The sequence below is a fragment of the Hyla sarda genome, chromosome 6 (assembly GCF_029499605.1).
Source record: "Hyla sarda isolate aHylSar1 chromosome 6, aHylSar1.hap1, whole genome shotgun sequence".
Classification (NCBI taxonomy): Eukaryota; Metazoa; Chordata; class Amphibia; order Anura; family Hylidae; genus Hyla; species Hyla sarda.
Window position 1 is genome coordinate 273,155,099 of NC_079194.1, and position 17,238 is coordinate 273,172,336.

Consider the following 17,238-nt stretch of genomic DNA (forward strand, 5'->3'; position numbering starts at 1 on the left):
CTGACTGCTGTCCAGAAGGCCATCATTGACATCCTCAAGCAAGAGGGTAAGACACAGAAAGACATTTATGAACAAATAGGCTGTTCCCAGAGTGCTGTATCATGGCACCTCAATGGGAAGTCTGTGGGAAGGAAAAAATTTGGCAGAAAACACTCCACAACGAGAAGAGGTGACCGGACCCTGAGGAAGATTGTGGAGTAGGACCGATTCCAGACCTTGGGGGACCTGCGGAAGCAGTGGACTGAGTCTGGAGTAGAAACATCCAGAGCCACCGTGCACAGGCGTGTGCAGGAAATGGGCTACAGGTGCCGCATTCCCCAGGTCAAGCCACTTTTGAACCAGAAACAGCGGCAGAAGCACCTGACCTGGGCTACAGAGAAGCTGCACTGGACTGTTGCTCAGTAGTCCAAAGTACTTTTTTCGGATGAAAGCAAATTTTGCATGTCATTCGGAAATCAAGGTGCCAGAGTCTGGAGGAAGACTGGGGAGAAGGAAATGCCAAAATGCCTGAAGTCCAGTGTCAAGTACCCACAGTCAGTGATGGTCTGTGGTGCCATGTCAGCTGCTGGTCTTGGTCCACTGTGTTTTATCAAGGGCAGGGTCAATGCAGCTGCTATCAGGAGATTTTGGAGCACTTCATGCTGCCATCTGCTGAAAAACTTTATGGAGATGAAGATTTCATTTTTCAGCACGACCTGGCACCTGCTCACAGTGCCAAAACCACTGGTAAATGGTTTACTGACCATGGTATTACTGTGCTCAATTGGCCTGCCAACTCTCCTGACCTGAACCCCATAGAGAATCTGTGGGATATTGTGAAGAGAAAGTTGAGAGACGCAAGACCCAAGCTTAAGGCCGATATCGAAGCATCCTGGGCCTTCATAACACCTCAGCAGTGCCACAGGCTGATTGCCTCCATGCCACGCCGCATTGAAGCAGTCATTTCTGCTAAAGGATTCCCAACCAAGTATTGAGTGCATAACTGAACATAATTATTTGAAGGTTGACTTTTTTTTTGTATTAAAAACTCTTTTCTTTTATTGGTCGGATGAAATATGCAAATTTTTTGAGATAGGAATTTTGGGTTTTCATGAGCTGTATGCCAAAATCATCAGTATTAAAACAAGAAAAGACCTGAAATATTTCAGTTGGTGTGCAATGAATCTAAAATATATGAAAGTGAAATTTTTATCATTACATTCTGGAAAATAATGAACTTTAGGACCTGTATATATATATATTTTTTTACATTATATATTTTTTACAATATATATAATATATATATATATATATATATATATATATATATTATTTTTAATTTTTATTTATATACTTTTTTATTATATTTTTTTCTTATTATATTTTTTATTATATATTTAATATCCATTTTTCCACACCACACTCAGGAACTAAGAGAGAAAAGAGACTCCTCCCAGGGCTTTTATGGGGGAGACTCTGGAGGGGTCCCATTGGTCACCATTAAGTCACCTGGTCACTGATACCTCCTGGGTAACAATCACATGATAACTCACATGATAACTGGTGATCACATGTTAACCTTTCTTAAAGATACGACATTCTTATATACATAACATAGAGGATAATATACAATTACAGTAGAACAGATGCAGGGGGGCCCAGGGGACACTGCGGTGGAAATTCTTTTTTTTTTTTAATCAGCTGGTGCCAAAAAGTTAAACAGATTTGTAAATTACTTCTATATAAAAATCTTAAAGGGGCTATCCAGGAATAAAAAAACAGAGCTTTTTTCTTTTAAAAACAGCTCCCTGTCTGTCTCCAGGTTGGGTGTGGTTTTACAACTTGGCTCCATTCACTTCAATGGAACTGAGCTGCAGAACCACACCCAACCTGGAGACAGACAGGGAGTGGTTTTTGAAAGAAAAAAAACTCTGTTTTTCGATTCCTGGATAACCCCTATAATCCTTCCAGTACATATCAGCTGTTGTATACTAAGGAGGAGATTGTATAGTTCTTTTCTGCCTGACCACAGTGCTCTTTGCTGACGCCCATGTCTGGAACTGTCCAGAGCAAGAACAAATCCCCATAGCAAACCTCTCCTGCTCTGGACAGTTCCTGACATGTCAGCAGAGAGCACTGTGGTTAGACAGGGAAGACCTATCCAACTTCCTCTGCAGCATACAGCAGCTGATAAGTACTAGAAGGATTAAGATTTTTATATAGAAGTAATTTACAAATCTTTTTAACTTTCTGGTACCAGTTGATTAAAAAAAATTGTTACTCCAATGGAGTACCCCTTTAAGAGATACCATGTAAGCTTTTTTTCTAACATATTCTTTAAACAGTTGCCATATACTGGAATATACTGGACTCATTGTTACCAGTCTAATGTATTTATGAAAAAATTGCTCCCCATCCTTCTCAGCAGTGTATCTGTATAGACAGCAGCCTGTCTGTCACTGTGAGGGATACCCTATAAATCATATTTCTCCTTTGGTTTGCAAAAATAAACTAAACTAAAATAAAGATTAGTAAACTATTATCTCACTATTTCACAAGTACCAGTAATATAGCAGCACAATGAGAGATTATGCACCTTTCTTCTATTGAGATAGAGATAAGATACCATTATGGACACTTATTGTATGTATTTCTTTTTATTTCAGGTACTCCTTTTGTGTTTACAACGGATGACGATACAGAAATTATTTTATGTGACCCAAATCTTTACTATTTTACAATTGGAATATTAATCTTCGACCTAGTGATCTATGTAATGATGATACTTTATTGGAAATATGGCTCTAGAATACGCGCTTATTGTTCTGAATGCTGTGGATCTTATGAGAGGTGAGTCAGGTCTAATTATTGTAGATTTTAACATACTCAAGAGCAAGTCCTTTCAATATATATATATATATATATATATATATTAGAGATGAGCGAATTTTTGAAAAATTTGATTGGCCGAATTTTCAGAAAAAAAATTTGTGCAGTCCGAATTTATTTGCGGCAAATCTGTATTAACCCCTTAAGGACCGGGGTTTTTTCCATTTTTGCATTTTCGTTTTTTGCTCCTTGCCTTTAAAAAATCATAACTCTTTCAATTTTGCACCTAAAAATCCATATGATGGCTTATTTTTTGCACCACCAATTCTACTTTGTAATGACGTCAGTCATTGTGCCCAAAAATCTACGGTGAAACGGGAAAAAAAATCATTGTGAGACAAAATTGAAAAAAAAAACGCCATTTTGTAACTTTTGGGGGCTTCCGTTTCTACGTAGTACATTTTTCGGTAAAAATGACATCTTACCTTTATTCTGTAGGTCCATATGATTAAAATGATACCCTACTTATACAGGTTTGAATTTGTCGCACTTCTGGAAAAAATCATAACTTCATGCAGAAAAATTTATACGTTTAAAATTGTCATCTTCTGACCCCTATAACTTTTTTATTTTTCCGTGTATGGGGCGGTATGAGGGCTCATTTTTTGCGCCGTGATCTGAAGTTTTTAACGGTACCATTTTTGCATTGATAGGACTTATTAATCGCTTTTTATTCATTTTTTCATGATATAAAAAGTGACCAAAAATGCACTATTTTGGACTTTGGAATTTTTTTGCGCGCACGCCATTGACCGTGCGGTTTAATTAACGATATATTTTTATAATTCGGACATTTCCGCACGCGGCGATACCATTTATGTTTATTTTTATTTTTAATTACACTGTATTTTTTCTTTTATGGGAAAAGGGGGGTGATTCAAACTTTTAATAGGGAAGGGGTTAAATGATGTTTATTCACTTTTTTTTTGCACTTTTTTTTTGCAGTGTTATAGGTCCCATAGGGACCTATAACACTGCACACACTGATCTTTTACATTGATCACTGGTTTCTCATAAGAAACCAGTGATCGATGATTCTGCCGCATGACTGCTCATGCCTGGATCTCAGGCACTGAGCTGTCATTCAGCGATCGGACAGCGAGGAGGCAGGTAGGGGCCCTCCCGCTGTCCTGTCAGCTGTTCGGGATGCCGCGATTTCACCGCGGCTATCCCGAACAGCCCACTGAGCTAGCCGGCATGCTTTCGGTTTCACTTTAGACGCGGCGTTCAACTTTGAACGCCGCGTCTAAAGGGTTAATAGCGCGCGGCACAGCGATCAATGCCGCGCGCTATTAGCCACGGGTCCCGGCCGTTGTTAGAGGCCGGGCCCGAACCGCTATGACGCGGGACCACGCCGTGGCCCCGCGTTATAGATCGGGAGTGGACACATGACGTTCCAGTACGTCATGTGTCCTTAAGGGGTTAAAAATGGCTATTTCTGGCCTACAGAGAGCCTCAATAGGCGTGTAGAACACTTTGCCTTGCTGTAACATGCATAGGGTGTGTGATGGGTTAGTGAAATAATACTGTTATTTCGTATGACATGCAGATTAGAGGCGTCGCTATTAGAATCTCTGTCACAGAGTGGCACAATGACAGAGCCTGGAGGTGCCACCAATATGAGGAGACCATATAGTGGCTGAATGACACAGAGTGGAAGTGGCAGCAGCATGAGGAGACCATATAGTGCCTGAATGACACAGCGTTGAGGTGGCAGCAGCATGAGGAGACCATATAGTGGCAGAATGACACAGCATTGAGGTGGCGGCAGCATGAGGAGACTATATAGTGGCTGAATGACACAGCGTGGAGGTGGCAGCAGCATGAGGAGACCATATAGTGGCTGAATGACTGAGCGTGGAGGTGGCGGCAGCATGAGGAGACTATATAGTGGCTGAATGACCCAGCCTGGAGTTGGCAACAGCCTGACGAGACCATAGGGCCTCACAATTGAAAAGATTAAAGATATTTTTCAACATTTAAATTGAAAATTTCAAAGAGATGAAGCTAAAAAGTTTTATTTAATGTGCCAGCAGCATGAGGAGACCACATGGTGGTAAAGTGACACAGCCTGGAGCTGGCGGAAGGATGAGGAGACCATATAGTGGCTGAATGACACAGCTTGTAGTTGGTGGCAGCATGAGGAGACCATATAGTGGCTGAAGGTGTAATGTCAGCGCTCCAGCCAGACACGCTAGCTGTGAGCGCTCTCCTGTCATGTCCTCGCTGCCGGTAGGGCCGGGATTTGCATCACGGGACGCGCCTGCATGCGAGTCCCAGCCCGACACTCATCTCCCTGGCCTTCCATGTCCTCAGTCCTGGCGCACATGCCCTGCCTCCTAGGGTGCACGCCGGAGCTCTCTGATTTAAAGGGCCAGCGTGCCTGTAATTAGTGAATTCACCTGCACTTTCCCTGATAAATGTCTGCACCTCCCATCACTCCCTGTTGGATCTTTGTTGCCCTAGTGCCTGAGAGAAAGCTACTGTGTTCCTGTGATCCTGTCTATCCGTGTACCTGATCCTTGTTCGGTGACCTGACCCTGCTACTGTGCCGCCTGCCTTCACCCTCAGCCAACCTGACCATGTCTTGTCTTTATCCTCCTGCACTAAGTTTCATCCCAGCAACCTGTGTGGACGGGTCGTGCCAGGGGAGTGACCTGGGTGCCGCCTGCCGCAGCAAGACCATCCCGCTTTGCGATGGGCTCTGGTAAAAACCAGCAGCACCTTAGACTCCGCTCCCTGGCATGGCTCACGTCATCATCCACACAGGCCCAGAGGATCCACCACATGCTGCGACCATTACAGTAAGATCTGGCCATGGATCCCGCTGGGGTGCCTCTGCCAGATGTTTTGGATGTCTCCACCGTTGTGGCTCAACAGTCGCAGCAATTAGCTAGTCAAGCGCAACAGCTGAATCAACTTTCTGGTATGATGCAACAGTTTCTTGCCGCTCAGCAGCAACAACAGCAGAAGCAACCTGTGCCTGAGCCTCCTCCTGTGTCAGCTATTTCTTCTGGGTCCAAGCTTCGCTTATCCTTGCCCTCAAAGTTTATTGGAGATCCCAAGCTGTGTAGAGGCTTTGTGACACAGTGTTCTATACATCTAGAACTCTTGGCGAATCATTTCCCGTTGGAGCGTACTAAAGTGGCATTTGTGGTCAGTCTACTGTCTGGAAAAGCTTTAGCCTGGGCTACTCCTCTCTGGGATCATACTGATCCGATCTCCTCAAACCTGCCAGCCTTCCTTGCAGAATTCTGCAAAATATTTGAAGAACCCGCGCAAGCCTCCTCTGCCGAGATGGCTCTTCTGACTCTTTGTCAAGGTAACTCCTCTGTGGACGACTACACTGTTCAATTCCGCACACTGGTGGAGCTGGCATCAGCATGAGGAGAACATATGGTGGCATTATGAGACAGCCTGGAGCTGGCATCAGCAGCATCAGGAGTCCTTAAAGTGATCCGGTGACATAGTGGGGCAATGGGTGGCAATACCAGTACCTGGTGACAAAAGTGGGTGAAAAAAGGAGAACTTGGCATCAGATGTATGGCATCAGGCGGGTGGCAGGATCAGAATAGTAGCTGAAACAGGTAGGCTTTTGTAAAAGTGTAAGTGTGCACAAGGATATGCATTATGTAAAACTTAACTTTTAATAATATTCTTAGGATAAAATACATGTACGCAAAACATTTTTGAAATCAAAGAAATGGAAAGGTGTGCAAATGACACCATATGCCACCTACACCACCAAGTATTGATGTGATGCAAAGATCTCTAAAAACTTCCCCTGTAAGACCCTACTCTCGCATTATTAATTCCCTTTTTGGCAAGTGTTACTCGCCATAAAAGGGGCGGCCCCACACAGGAACCTCTCCCTATTTCCACCTAGAAACCCTGTGAAATGGCAGTGTTTTTAGGTGGGAATAGAGAGAGGTTCCTGTGTGGGGCCGCCCTTTTTATGGCGAGTAACACTTGACAAGAAGGGAATTAATAATGCAAGAGGAGGGCCTTACAGGAGAAGTTTTTACCCCCACCGGTTACAATGGACCATACGTTGTTCCCTTTCACCTTTTTGAGGTCTTTGCATCACATCAACAATTGGTGGTGTAGGTGGCACATGGTGATTTTTGCACACCTTTCCTTTTGTTTGATTTAAAAAAAAAAATGTTGGGTACATATATTTTATCCTAAGAAAAGCTAAGTTTTAGCTAATGCATATTCTCAATACTTACTTGTGGTCTAATGCAGAGGAATGTCTGTAACTGGGGAGCAGCACCTTAAATATGTTTTGCACTATCCATATTTGTGAAGTGTTGGTGTGGCATCATGATCAATATATTCTGATGCATCAGGCATTGGTGGGTAGAAATCCTGGCTGATCCATGCCTGATTCATCTTCACAATGGTCAGTCTCTCCACACTTTTCGTGGACAGACAAGTTCTCCTTGGGGTTACTATGGCCCCCGCCGTACTAAACACCCGCTCTAATGGCACGCTACTGGCTGGGCAGGACAGCTTTTCCAGTGCAAACTCTGCTAATTGCAGCCACAAATCAAGTTTGGCTGCCTAGAAGTCCAGCGGATCTTCAAGGTGTACAAATAAATGTAGAAAGGATTAGCTGGCACTACCGTCAGAGTCCCCGTCAGAAGTTGGAATCAGCAGATATGAGAGTGGTCGCTCTGAAGGTCCGGGCGGTGCTCTAAGCAGACTAGCAGCAGCAGAGGTAATCACACAGGTGTGAGAAAGAATGTCTGCGGCATACGTCATAGGATCCAACACAACTTTATTGACAACTGATGCACAGCACAGGCAACAATTGTTTCGCTTACAAAAGCTTCTTCACAGCCTGATCCCAAAACACTACCCCTCCCCTTAAATAGTGCCCAAAAAATGCAACAACTTTATTGACACTCACATAGTAGAAAAAATCTTGGAAAAAAACATCCTCCATTAAAATTAATAATTGCGAGAGGATTAGTAAAACACGCACAGTGTGGAGTATACACCTAAATTCTGGCTGAACGTTTTTTGTGGAAATACATTCATATCTTGACGTTCATTGAGACCGAGGGGGCCCAGGGCCCCTGTCTACAGTATCAATGCAGTTTCACATTGTAACAATTTCTGGTGGTGGTCGCCCCCATATCGGGGAGCTTCCACTCTCTTTAGACCCAGAAATGTTATGCACCTCGGATCTGCATTATGAGACTCACACATATGTTTAATCAATCTAGGTGACCCCAGCTTGGTCCTTAGCGACCGTACATGTTCATTAAAACGTTTAAATAAGGGCCGGATGGTTTTTCCGATGTAAAAACTTTGGTAATCACAAATGATAGCATATGCGACATATGCAGTGCGACATGTCATGAAATCTTGTATGGATAATTCAATTGATCCCAAATGGATAAAGTTTACCCCTAGGAAGCTGTTGCAACACCGACAACTACCACATCTGTGGTTACCCTTGGGAACAGCATCCCACAACCAGTTCCTAGGAGTAGAGGTATCCAACCTGCCTTTAATCAGTGTATTTCTGAGGTTTTTGCACCGTCGGAAAGACACTAAAGGGTTAAATTGTGTCTTAACATTTAACACCGGATCATCAGTGACTAAATGCCAATTCCTTCGAATGGCAGTTTTTATACGTCATTCATAGTACTGTGTCTGAAAATGAAAGAAAAACTGTCCTTTTTCTGTATGTGGTTCATTCTGTAAAGTAGGTGATGTCTATTACGTTTTTTTGCTCTGTCCCATGCCTTTTGCTGAGAATATTAGCCTGTAAATCAAAAGATGTGTCATTATTGTTTATACGTCATAATCGGACAAATTGGCCATATGGTAAAGACTCTTTTATGTAGGAGGGGTGATAACTCTCATGATGTAAAAGAGTGTTCGTGGCAGTAGGTTTGGTGTGTACTTTTGTTTGTATAACTGTCCCTGTCAAAGTCACATCTGCGTCCAGGAAAGTCACTTCTTTATTGCCAAAATTACTTGTGAATGTCATATTGTCTGTGTTACTATTCAGATAGGTGACAAAAGAAGAAAATTCGTCCTCAGACCCTGCCTAAACGACGAAAACGTCGTCTATGTAGCGTAAAAATAGACGTAAGACGTATGTGTCGCAGAAATTGGTTGCTAAGCGAAAATACCATCCTCTCCTCCAGATCCTCTAAAAAAATATTTGCAAAAGTTGGTGCGGCCGGGGTCCCCATTGCGGTCCCCGACCGCTGCCAATACCATTTCTGGACAAATTGGAAGGCATTATGACTGAAGACAAAAAATAAAGCTTTACAAATATATTCAGAAAAAACACTGTCTGACTGTGTGTTGCTTAACTGGCGTCTTATGGCCTGCACACCCGCATCCTGCGGGATGCGAGTGTACAAGCTTGTAGTCCTCTTGCCAAACCATTTGGTCCAGATGGCCGATAAAATCGCCATTGTCCTTGATATAGGACGTTAGGGTCTGGAGGATGGGGCGTAACAGCAAATCAAGATAGCATGACAGGGGTTCAGTACCTGAACCCCTGCCAGCCACTATGGGTCTACCGGGTGGGCTGGTCACACTGTTATGCGTTTTAGGAAGGAACTACCAGTAGGGACGTGTAGGGAGCTTCCAAATAAGCTTCTCAGCAAAATTCGGGGAGAAGAAGCCTTTCTCAACCCCTTCCCTAAGGAGGCTCCGCAGTCCATCCTGGTATTTCCTAGTAGGGTCAGAATCAAGTGAGACATAGGTCATATTGTCTCTCAGTTGGCGATTCGCCTTCTTTCGATAGTATTCTTTCGACATAATGACTATATTGCCCCCTTTGTCTGCCGGTTTCACTATGATGTCAGTACAACAACTTAGCCATTTAAGTGCTGCATTTTCTCCGGATGAGATGTTATCAGGTGGTATCGGATATATTAAGGCTCGAACCTCTTCCAAGACACAGTCTCGGAATTGCTCAAGGGGTGAACTGGAAGGCATGGGGGGGGGTTAAAATTGGAGGGAACCCCCTCCTGAAAAGCTTCCTGTGACAGGCATAATAGCAGATGATTCAACCGGGGGCAAATCTAATAAATCACGTATTATCTCATGCTCTTTATTAGTAACAGAACCACAAAAACTGTATCCTAACACTTCCGTACGGACAGGCTTGTCACCTAAATTCTCAGGTCTCATGGGCCCACCCATATTCTGAGTAGAAAAGTGTCTGAATAAATTCACTTTACGAACGGCTCTGTTTAAATCCAATTGAAACTCAGTAAAATCTAATTCTTGTGGTAGACAAAAACTTAAACCCTTTGATAACAGTGAGATGCAATCTTTCGACAGTGCTATATCAGTAAGATTAATGACAGAGATGGAATTACCTGTGGTGTCTAAAGCCCGGGGCAAAGAGAGCCCAGGGCACAAGATCCCTATTGCAGGGAGACTTCCCTAAAACTTAACTTTTAATGGTGCTCTGATAAAATATTTGTGACCAAAACGTTAAAATCTCATGTCAAGGTCCACTGTAATATGATAACTGTGAGTAAATTCACTAAGGTGATTATATAGGGAACTGCAGTTTCCCTTTTTCCAAGTGAGCCGAGACAGATTTAAAACACTAACATTTGCCCCCCTCTACTAGTTTTGGTGCTACTGCACCGTCCTCAGGAGGAACAATGGGCAAACACCTTCCCACGTGTTAAGCACTTCCTTATATATGGTCTGTTTGTGCTGTCATCACTCAGCGACAGGTATATCAACCTATCCTGAGTGCTTGATGTTAAGGAACCAATCACAAAAGTCCATTCCGGTTTACCTGTCCTGGCTTGTCCAATCACTATGTTGCTGTCTTACCTGTCAACTCCGTAAGCCATATTACCGCATTGCGCCCGCTCATGTGATCTGTCACATGATCGCAGGGCCATCTCGTTCACAGCCGCGCATGCATGCGGACTTAGAGTTTTTCTGCCGATGCCTCGGTGCTGTATTCCCGATTGTCTCTGACGCGCACGCGCGCAAACTTAGAAATTCTGCCATGTCGGCGCCGCGAAACGCCTGCACTATCGCACAGAGCCCCCCTGCCGCACATGCGCCCGGACTTAGAAGTTTATCATGTGCATATGCCTACACTATCATATGGGATGGCTGTGCATATGGGATGGCTGTGAATATTTACATAGAGCACCAATACTGATACATTGGTTCTCATTCTGTCAGGTATGCAATAACCATATATCTAGACTTTACCATGGAGTTACCTTCAGATGTTCACCTCTATAACCTATAAATCGCATTCGCAAACAGGTAAGTATCTATTAACAAATTCCATTAATATAGTGAAATAGAATAAATTAAAATATAATAAATAATGTCTCTCAGATGTCTAATTATATTGTGAACAAGACAGGCATATTACTTTCTTGGATCACTGTGTTGATTTCTATCTTATATTTCAATAATCAAAAGTATCAGAAGTACATGGGAAGATAAAAGCTGGTCAATTCATAATATAATGAAACAAGTCTTATATACATAAACTGGTTCATGCTTATTCCAAAAATGCAGCAAAGGAAAAGCCTTCATTTAGGCCCACCGGTGCCATGCACCTCAAGCGATGAATCCATCTCGCTTCTTCTTTCAATAGATTCTTATCAATGTCACCTCGTCTCGGGCCCAAGCGTAGTTGACATATACCTACAATGTAAATTTCTGCCAGATTGTTATTGTGTCTCAACTGCATGTGTCGAGATACCGAGGTATCTTTCTTCGTGCGTATACAACTAAGATGTTGTGAGATACGCCTTTTCATTTCTTGAGTGGTTTTGCCCACATAAATCCTAGGACACGTGCATATGGCCACGTAAATCACGTTTTTGCTGCTGCAGTTTATGAATTGTCTTATATCATAAGATCGGGAGTCTATGGGGTTCACAAATTGTTTCGTTTTTCTCATATAGGGGCAGAAGGATCAATGGCCACAGGGGTAAGACCCAACTGTGTTGCTCTTAAGCCAGGTGTCCCTTCTCTCTACTGTGTCCAGATGGCTTCGGACAAGTTGATCACGTAAATTCGGACCTCTCCTATAGGTAATACTCGGATTACTGCCTATCAATGGTCCCAGGTCCTTATCTTTTGAGAGTAAATGCCAGTGCTTCCTCATAATCCCCATTATCTTATGTGTGTAACCGTCATAGCTCCCAATGCAGCGTATGCGTTCCGATCCCCTTGTTGGGGGTATCTGCGACAGATTAGCCACTCTGTCCGTGCCTCGTGCCCGATTATATGCTTTTTTCAGATGTTTTTTAGGATAACCTCGGTTTCTAAATCTGTGATACATTGTTCCTCCTGAGGACGGTGCAGTAGCGCCAAAACTAGTAGAGGGGGGCAAATGTTAGTGTTTTAAATCTGTCTCGGCTCACTTGGAGAAAGGGAAACTGCAGTTCCCTATACAATCACCTTAGTGAATTTACTCACAGTTATCATATTACAGTGGACCTTGACATGAGATTTTAACGTTTTGGTCACAAATATTTTATCAGAGCACCATTAAAAGTTAAGTTTTAGGGAAGTCTCCCTGCAATAGGGATCTTGTGCCCTGGGCTCTCTTTGCCCCGGGCTTTAGTAATTTTCCGTAGAAAGTGATCCCTGACTTCCTTTAGGGACCAGTTGTGTATAACCTGTGGTGTCTGGCGCAGCTGCTTCCCCTACTTCTGCCAGGAGACCTGTTTGCGCTTCACACCGCCTTTTAATGCGTCTTTTGTGGCCCCTCCTGGTGTGCCGCCTAAAGGGAGCTCACCCTGCTTAACCACTTGGCTGGCTGGTTGCCCTCTAGGAACCGATGTTGTCGGCATGTCCATGCTGGAATCGGACCCAGAGTCTGTGGTCCAGTATTCATTTCTTTTCTGTGGTTGCTTCCTAGGCTTCATAAGGCGTTGTCTCGGGTTAGAGCGTCCCCATTGGAACAATTTTCCGGATTCATATTCTAGTTTGTCTCTAATGAATTTATCTTTTTTGTTCACCTTTATCTCCTCTTGTATGGGAATAACATGTTTATCCAATCGTCTCAAGAAATTCTGATATTGTGTAGATGTCCATCTCGTCTTTAATTCTGTCTTGGCTCTCAGCAGATCATTCGCTACAGTAGCATACTCTTGTTCCGTACGTGTCATGACCAAGCGGGTTAATTTTAAAGCATGCTCGGCATGTAAGTCCTTCCACGCCGTAGCAAAAGATAAATCTTCATTAAACTGGGAGATCTCCTTATAGTAACAGAGACCGCCCGGAGCTCTCTCATGTGCACAATATGATTGCAATGATTTCAAAGTCCAAAAGAGTTTTATCTCACATTTAGCAAAAGAGGTGACTCTCCTTTCCAGGGTCTTTGTTCGCAACTGTTGGAGCTCATCCTGATTGTTGCACTGTGCTGTTCCTAAGGGTAACCACAGATGTGGTAGTTGTTGGTGTTGCAACAGCTTCCTAGGGGTAAACTTTATCCATTTGGGACCAATTGAATTATCCATACAAGATTTCATGACATTTCACACTGCATATGTCGTATATGCTATCATTTGTAATTGCCAACGTTTTTACATCGGAAAAACAATCCGGCCATTATTTAAACGTTTTAATGAACATGTACGGTCACTAAGGACCAAGCTGGGGTCACCTAGATTGATTAAACATATGTGTGAGTCTCATAACGCAGATCTGAGGTGCATGAAATTTCTGGATCTAAAGAGAGTGGAAGCTCCCCGATATGGGGGCGACTGCCACCAGAAATTGTTACAATGTGGAACTGCATTGATACTGTAGACAGGGGCCCTGGGCCCCCTCGGTCTCAATGAACGTCAAGATATTAATGTATTTCCATAAAAAACGCTCAGACAGAATTTAGGTGTATACTCCACACTGTGCGTTTTACTAATCCTCTTGCTATTATTGGTTTTAATTGAGGGTTTTTCTACTATGTGAGTGTCAATAAAGTTGTATTTTTTGGGACTATTTAAGGGGAGGGGTAGTGTTTTGGGATCAAGCTGTGAAGAAGCTTTTGTAAGCGAAACAATTGTTGCCTGTGCTCTGCATCAGCTGTCAATAAAGATGTGTTGGATCCTATGACGTGTGCCGCAGACATTCTTTCTCACACCTGTGGGATCTTCAAGGTGTGTTGACATGGTCATGTCAAGGTATGCCACCACCTGCTGGTTCAGGTTCTGCTCCAGGTCTACCTGCTGCTGATGAGTTGCTTAACTATGCAGGTGAATAAAGCTACTCATCAGCGACTGTAGACTCAGGCTGCTGCTCATGGAGCTGGTACTGCTCCTGCCACCCGATCCCTCCCCAGCAGGCATGGCAGTGGAAGGTGAGCGCAGAGGGCCCCCGAGTCAGACCAGTGAGAGGATGGATGATTGTGCAGAGAGGCATCGGCCAACTGACTACCTAGGATGTCTCTGTAGTAGGTCAGTTTGTCCTCCCTCTCAGTGGGTGTAAAAAAGGCCCCCATTTGGTGCTGGTAGCGAGGGTCCAATAAGGTGGAGAAGTCATCCCGCAGGTGAATTTTTAAAATTCGGCGGTCACTACGCAAGCAAGTGAGCATGCATCGTGCCATTTGTGCAAGTGACCAGGAGGGACTCCCTACCTCCATCTCCACTGCATACTGCCACGGTGTGTCTGGGTCCTGTGTCTGGCCTTCCTCATAACCCTCTAGCTCCTCTAGCTGCTCCTGCTCCTCCTCTCCTGTCAGTTGACTAGAAAAACTACCCATCTCGCGAAACCTAGACTGTGGTCCACTGTGCCCCTCCTCCTCCAGTTCAGCCCCCACAGGGCTCATGTGGCCATGAGATGTAGGCACCACGTCTTCATTGCCCTGACCAGCCATCGTTTCCAGGAAACGTGTTGAAGGAAATTAAGCAGTGAAATGACGTTGTTCATCCCGTAATTCTGGCGACTGACTAATAAGGGGGCTTCCTCAAAGGGCCTGAGCAAACGGCAGGTGTCACGTATGAGCTGCCACTGGTTGACATTGAAGTTACACAAGGGAGTCTTCCTATCCACTTGCATCATCAAGAAATCGGTGATGGCTTTTCTCTGTTCACATAGTCAGTCCAATATATGGAGGGTGGAATTCCAACGTGTGGCAACGTCGCAAATCAGACTATGTTGGGGAGATACCGTTCTAATACTGCAGCTCAAGGAGGGTGTGCTTTGCAGTGTACGAGTGGCTGAGGTGCATGCAAAGTTTCCTTCCCATTGTTAGGATGTCTTGCAGATGGTGGGAAAACTTCAGAAACCGCTTGACAACCAGATTGAACAAGTGTGCCATGCAGAGTGCATGGCTTAGGCTTCCTTGTAGCAGTGCAGACAAGATGATCTTCCCGTTGTCAGTCACCATGGTTCCCATTGCCAATTTTCATGGAGTAAGCCATGATTCAATTTCTTGATGAATGACTGTTAGCAGTTTCTCCCCTGTATGACTACGTTTGCCAAGGCAAACCATGTCAAGAACAGCGTGACACCGCTGTGCCCTGCACACATGGTATGCAGAAGGGGCACTGAGACTTGTCCATGCAGTGGAGGCTGAAGATATGATGGATGATGAGGAGGCAGAGTCAAACACTGTCACAGGACCAATGGCCTGAGAGCGTGGAGGTGGAAGTGGCGTGACCTGTCCAAGTTGCTGTTATGGCTGTGCAGGAACCACATTCACCCAGTGGGCCGTAAAGGACATGTATTGTCCCTGAAGGTAGTTACAGCTCCACATGTCGGCGCTGCCGAGCACTTTGGTACACACCGACAAACTTAAGGACTGGCCCACCTTCTCTTCCACAAAATTGTGCAGGACTGGTACTGCCTTCTTTGCAAAGAAATTACGGCTTGATACTCTCCACCTCGGCTCGGCACAAGCCATCAGTTCTCTGAAAAGTGCAGAGTACACCACTTGAAAAGGGAGCGACTGCAGCACCAGCAACTTGTACAGGAGCACATTCAGCTTCTGCGCTTTTGGATGAGTGAGCTCATACTGTTGTCTCTCGGACATTGCTTTGCCGATGGATTGCTGACGGAGTAACTGACTGGAAGAAGGAGGAGCAGGAGCATCTAGAGCGACAGAAGAGGGGTATGACACACAGCTCCCTTCGGCTCAGGTGGTGGAGCCTTGGCTGGCTGAAAGAGGGAGCGGTGTGCCACTGGGTGATGCAGCAGACTGGACCACCACATCGGAGCCATGGTTCTTCCCGGCCGCTTTATGGTGACTGCCAACCATGCTACCACCTTGCTGGCTCAGCTGCTGCCTCATGGGAAACCTGCACTACTTGCCCGCCTAGTGGAGGAAGCGCCAGATGTCTCCTCCACTTCTTGGCTGTGCAGTAGCTGCTGACTGTCCTCTAGTAGATCGTCCTCACTAAATAGTGGAGCTGACCCCACAGCATAAGATACTTCTGTGAGGGAGGGAACAGCATAGGACAGAGGCAAGGGGAGAATAGGGACTGCTCCCGGGCCATGCAAACTGAGGGTTGTGTCTGAGGAACCCACTGACTTTTGACTAGGGGTATCAGATGCAACTTGTGATGAAGTGGATGACCACGTTAACCAATTGATGACGGCAGATGGGTTGCTGCTGCCACTCGCCCCTAGTCTTCTGCGACCTCTGCCTGATGAATTTAGGCCCTGCCACTCCTCTGTGCACATCCTTGCACTTCTCTGCCTGATATACTTAGTGCATATATGAGGGGAGTGTCACGATGCCGGCTGGCAGGTAGTGGATCCTCTGTGCCGGAGAGGGATTGGCGTGGACCGTGCTAGTGGATCGGTTCTAAGTCACTACTGGTTTTCACCAGAGCCCGCCGCAAAGCGGGATGGTCTTGCTGCGGCGGTAGTGACCAGGTCGTATCCACTAGCAACGGCTCACCTCTCTGGCTGCTGAAGATAGGCGCGGTACAAGGGAGTAGACAGAAGCAAGGTCGGACGTAGCAGAAGGTCGGGGCAGGCAGCAAGGATCGTAGTCAGGGGCAACGGCAGGAGGTCTGGAACACAGGCTAGGAACACACAAGGAAACGCTTTCACTGGCACGATGGCAACAAGATCCGGCAAGGAAGTGCAAGGGAAGTGAGGTGATATAGGGAAGTGCACAGGTGATCAGACTAATTGGAACCACTGCGCCAATCAGCGGCGCAGTGGCCCTTTAAATCGCAAAGACCCGGCGCGCGCGCGCCCTAAGGAGCGGGGCCGCGCGCGCCGGGACAGGACCGACGGAGAGCGAGTCAGGTACGGGAGCCGGGGTGCGCATCGCGAGCGGGCGCTACCCGCATCGCGAATCGCATCCCGGCTGGAGGCAGTATCGCAGCGCCCCGGGTCAGTGGATCTGACCGGAGCGCTGCAGTGAGGAGAGTGTAGCGAGCGCTC

The 17,238-nt window shown here is 45.2% G+C and overlaps 1 protein-coding gene across 2 annotated transcripts in view; it reads left to right on the forward strand.

Moving 5' to 3' along the window:
* Window positions 1-17,238, forward strand: part of LOC130277757 (transmembrane protein 272-like) — a 98,669-nt gene that overhangs the window by 71,591 nt on the left and 9,840 nt on the right. For both annotated transcript variants that reach the window (XM_056528496.1, XM_056528495.1), the window contains one exon: window positions 2,646-2,829. In XM_056528496.1, the coding sequence (XP_056384471.1) occupies window positions 2,646-2,829 (184 nt within the window). The remainder of the gene's footprint in view (window positions 1-2,645; window positions 2,830-17,238) is intronic.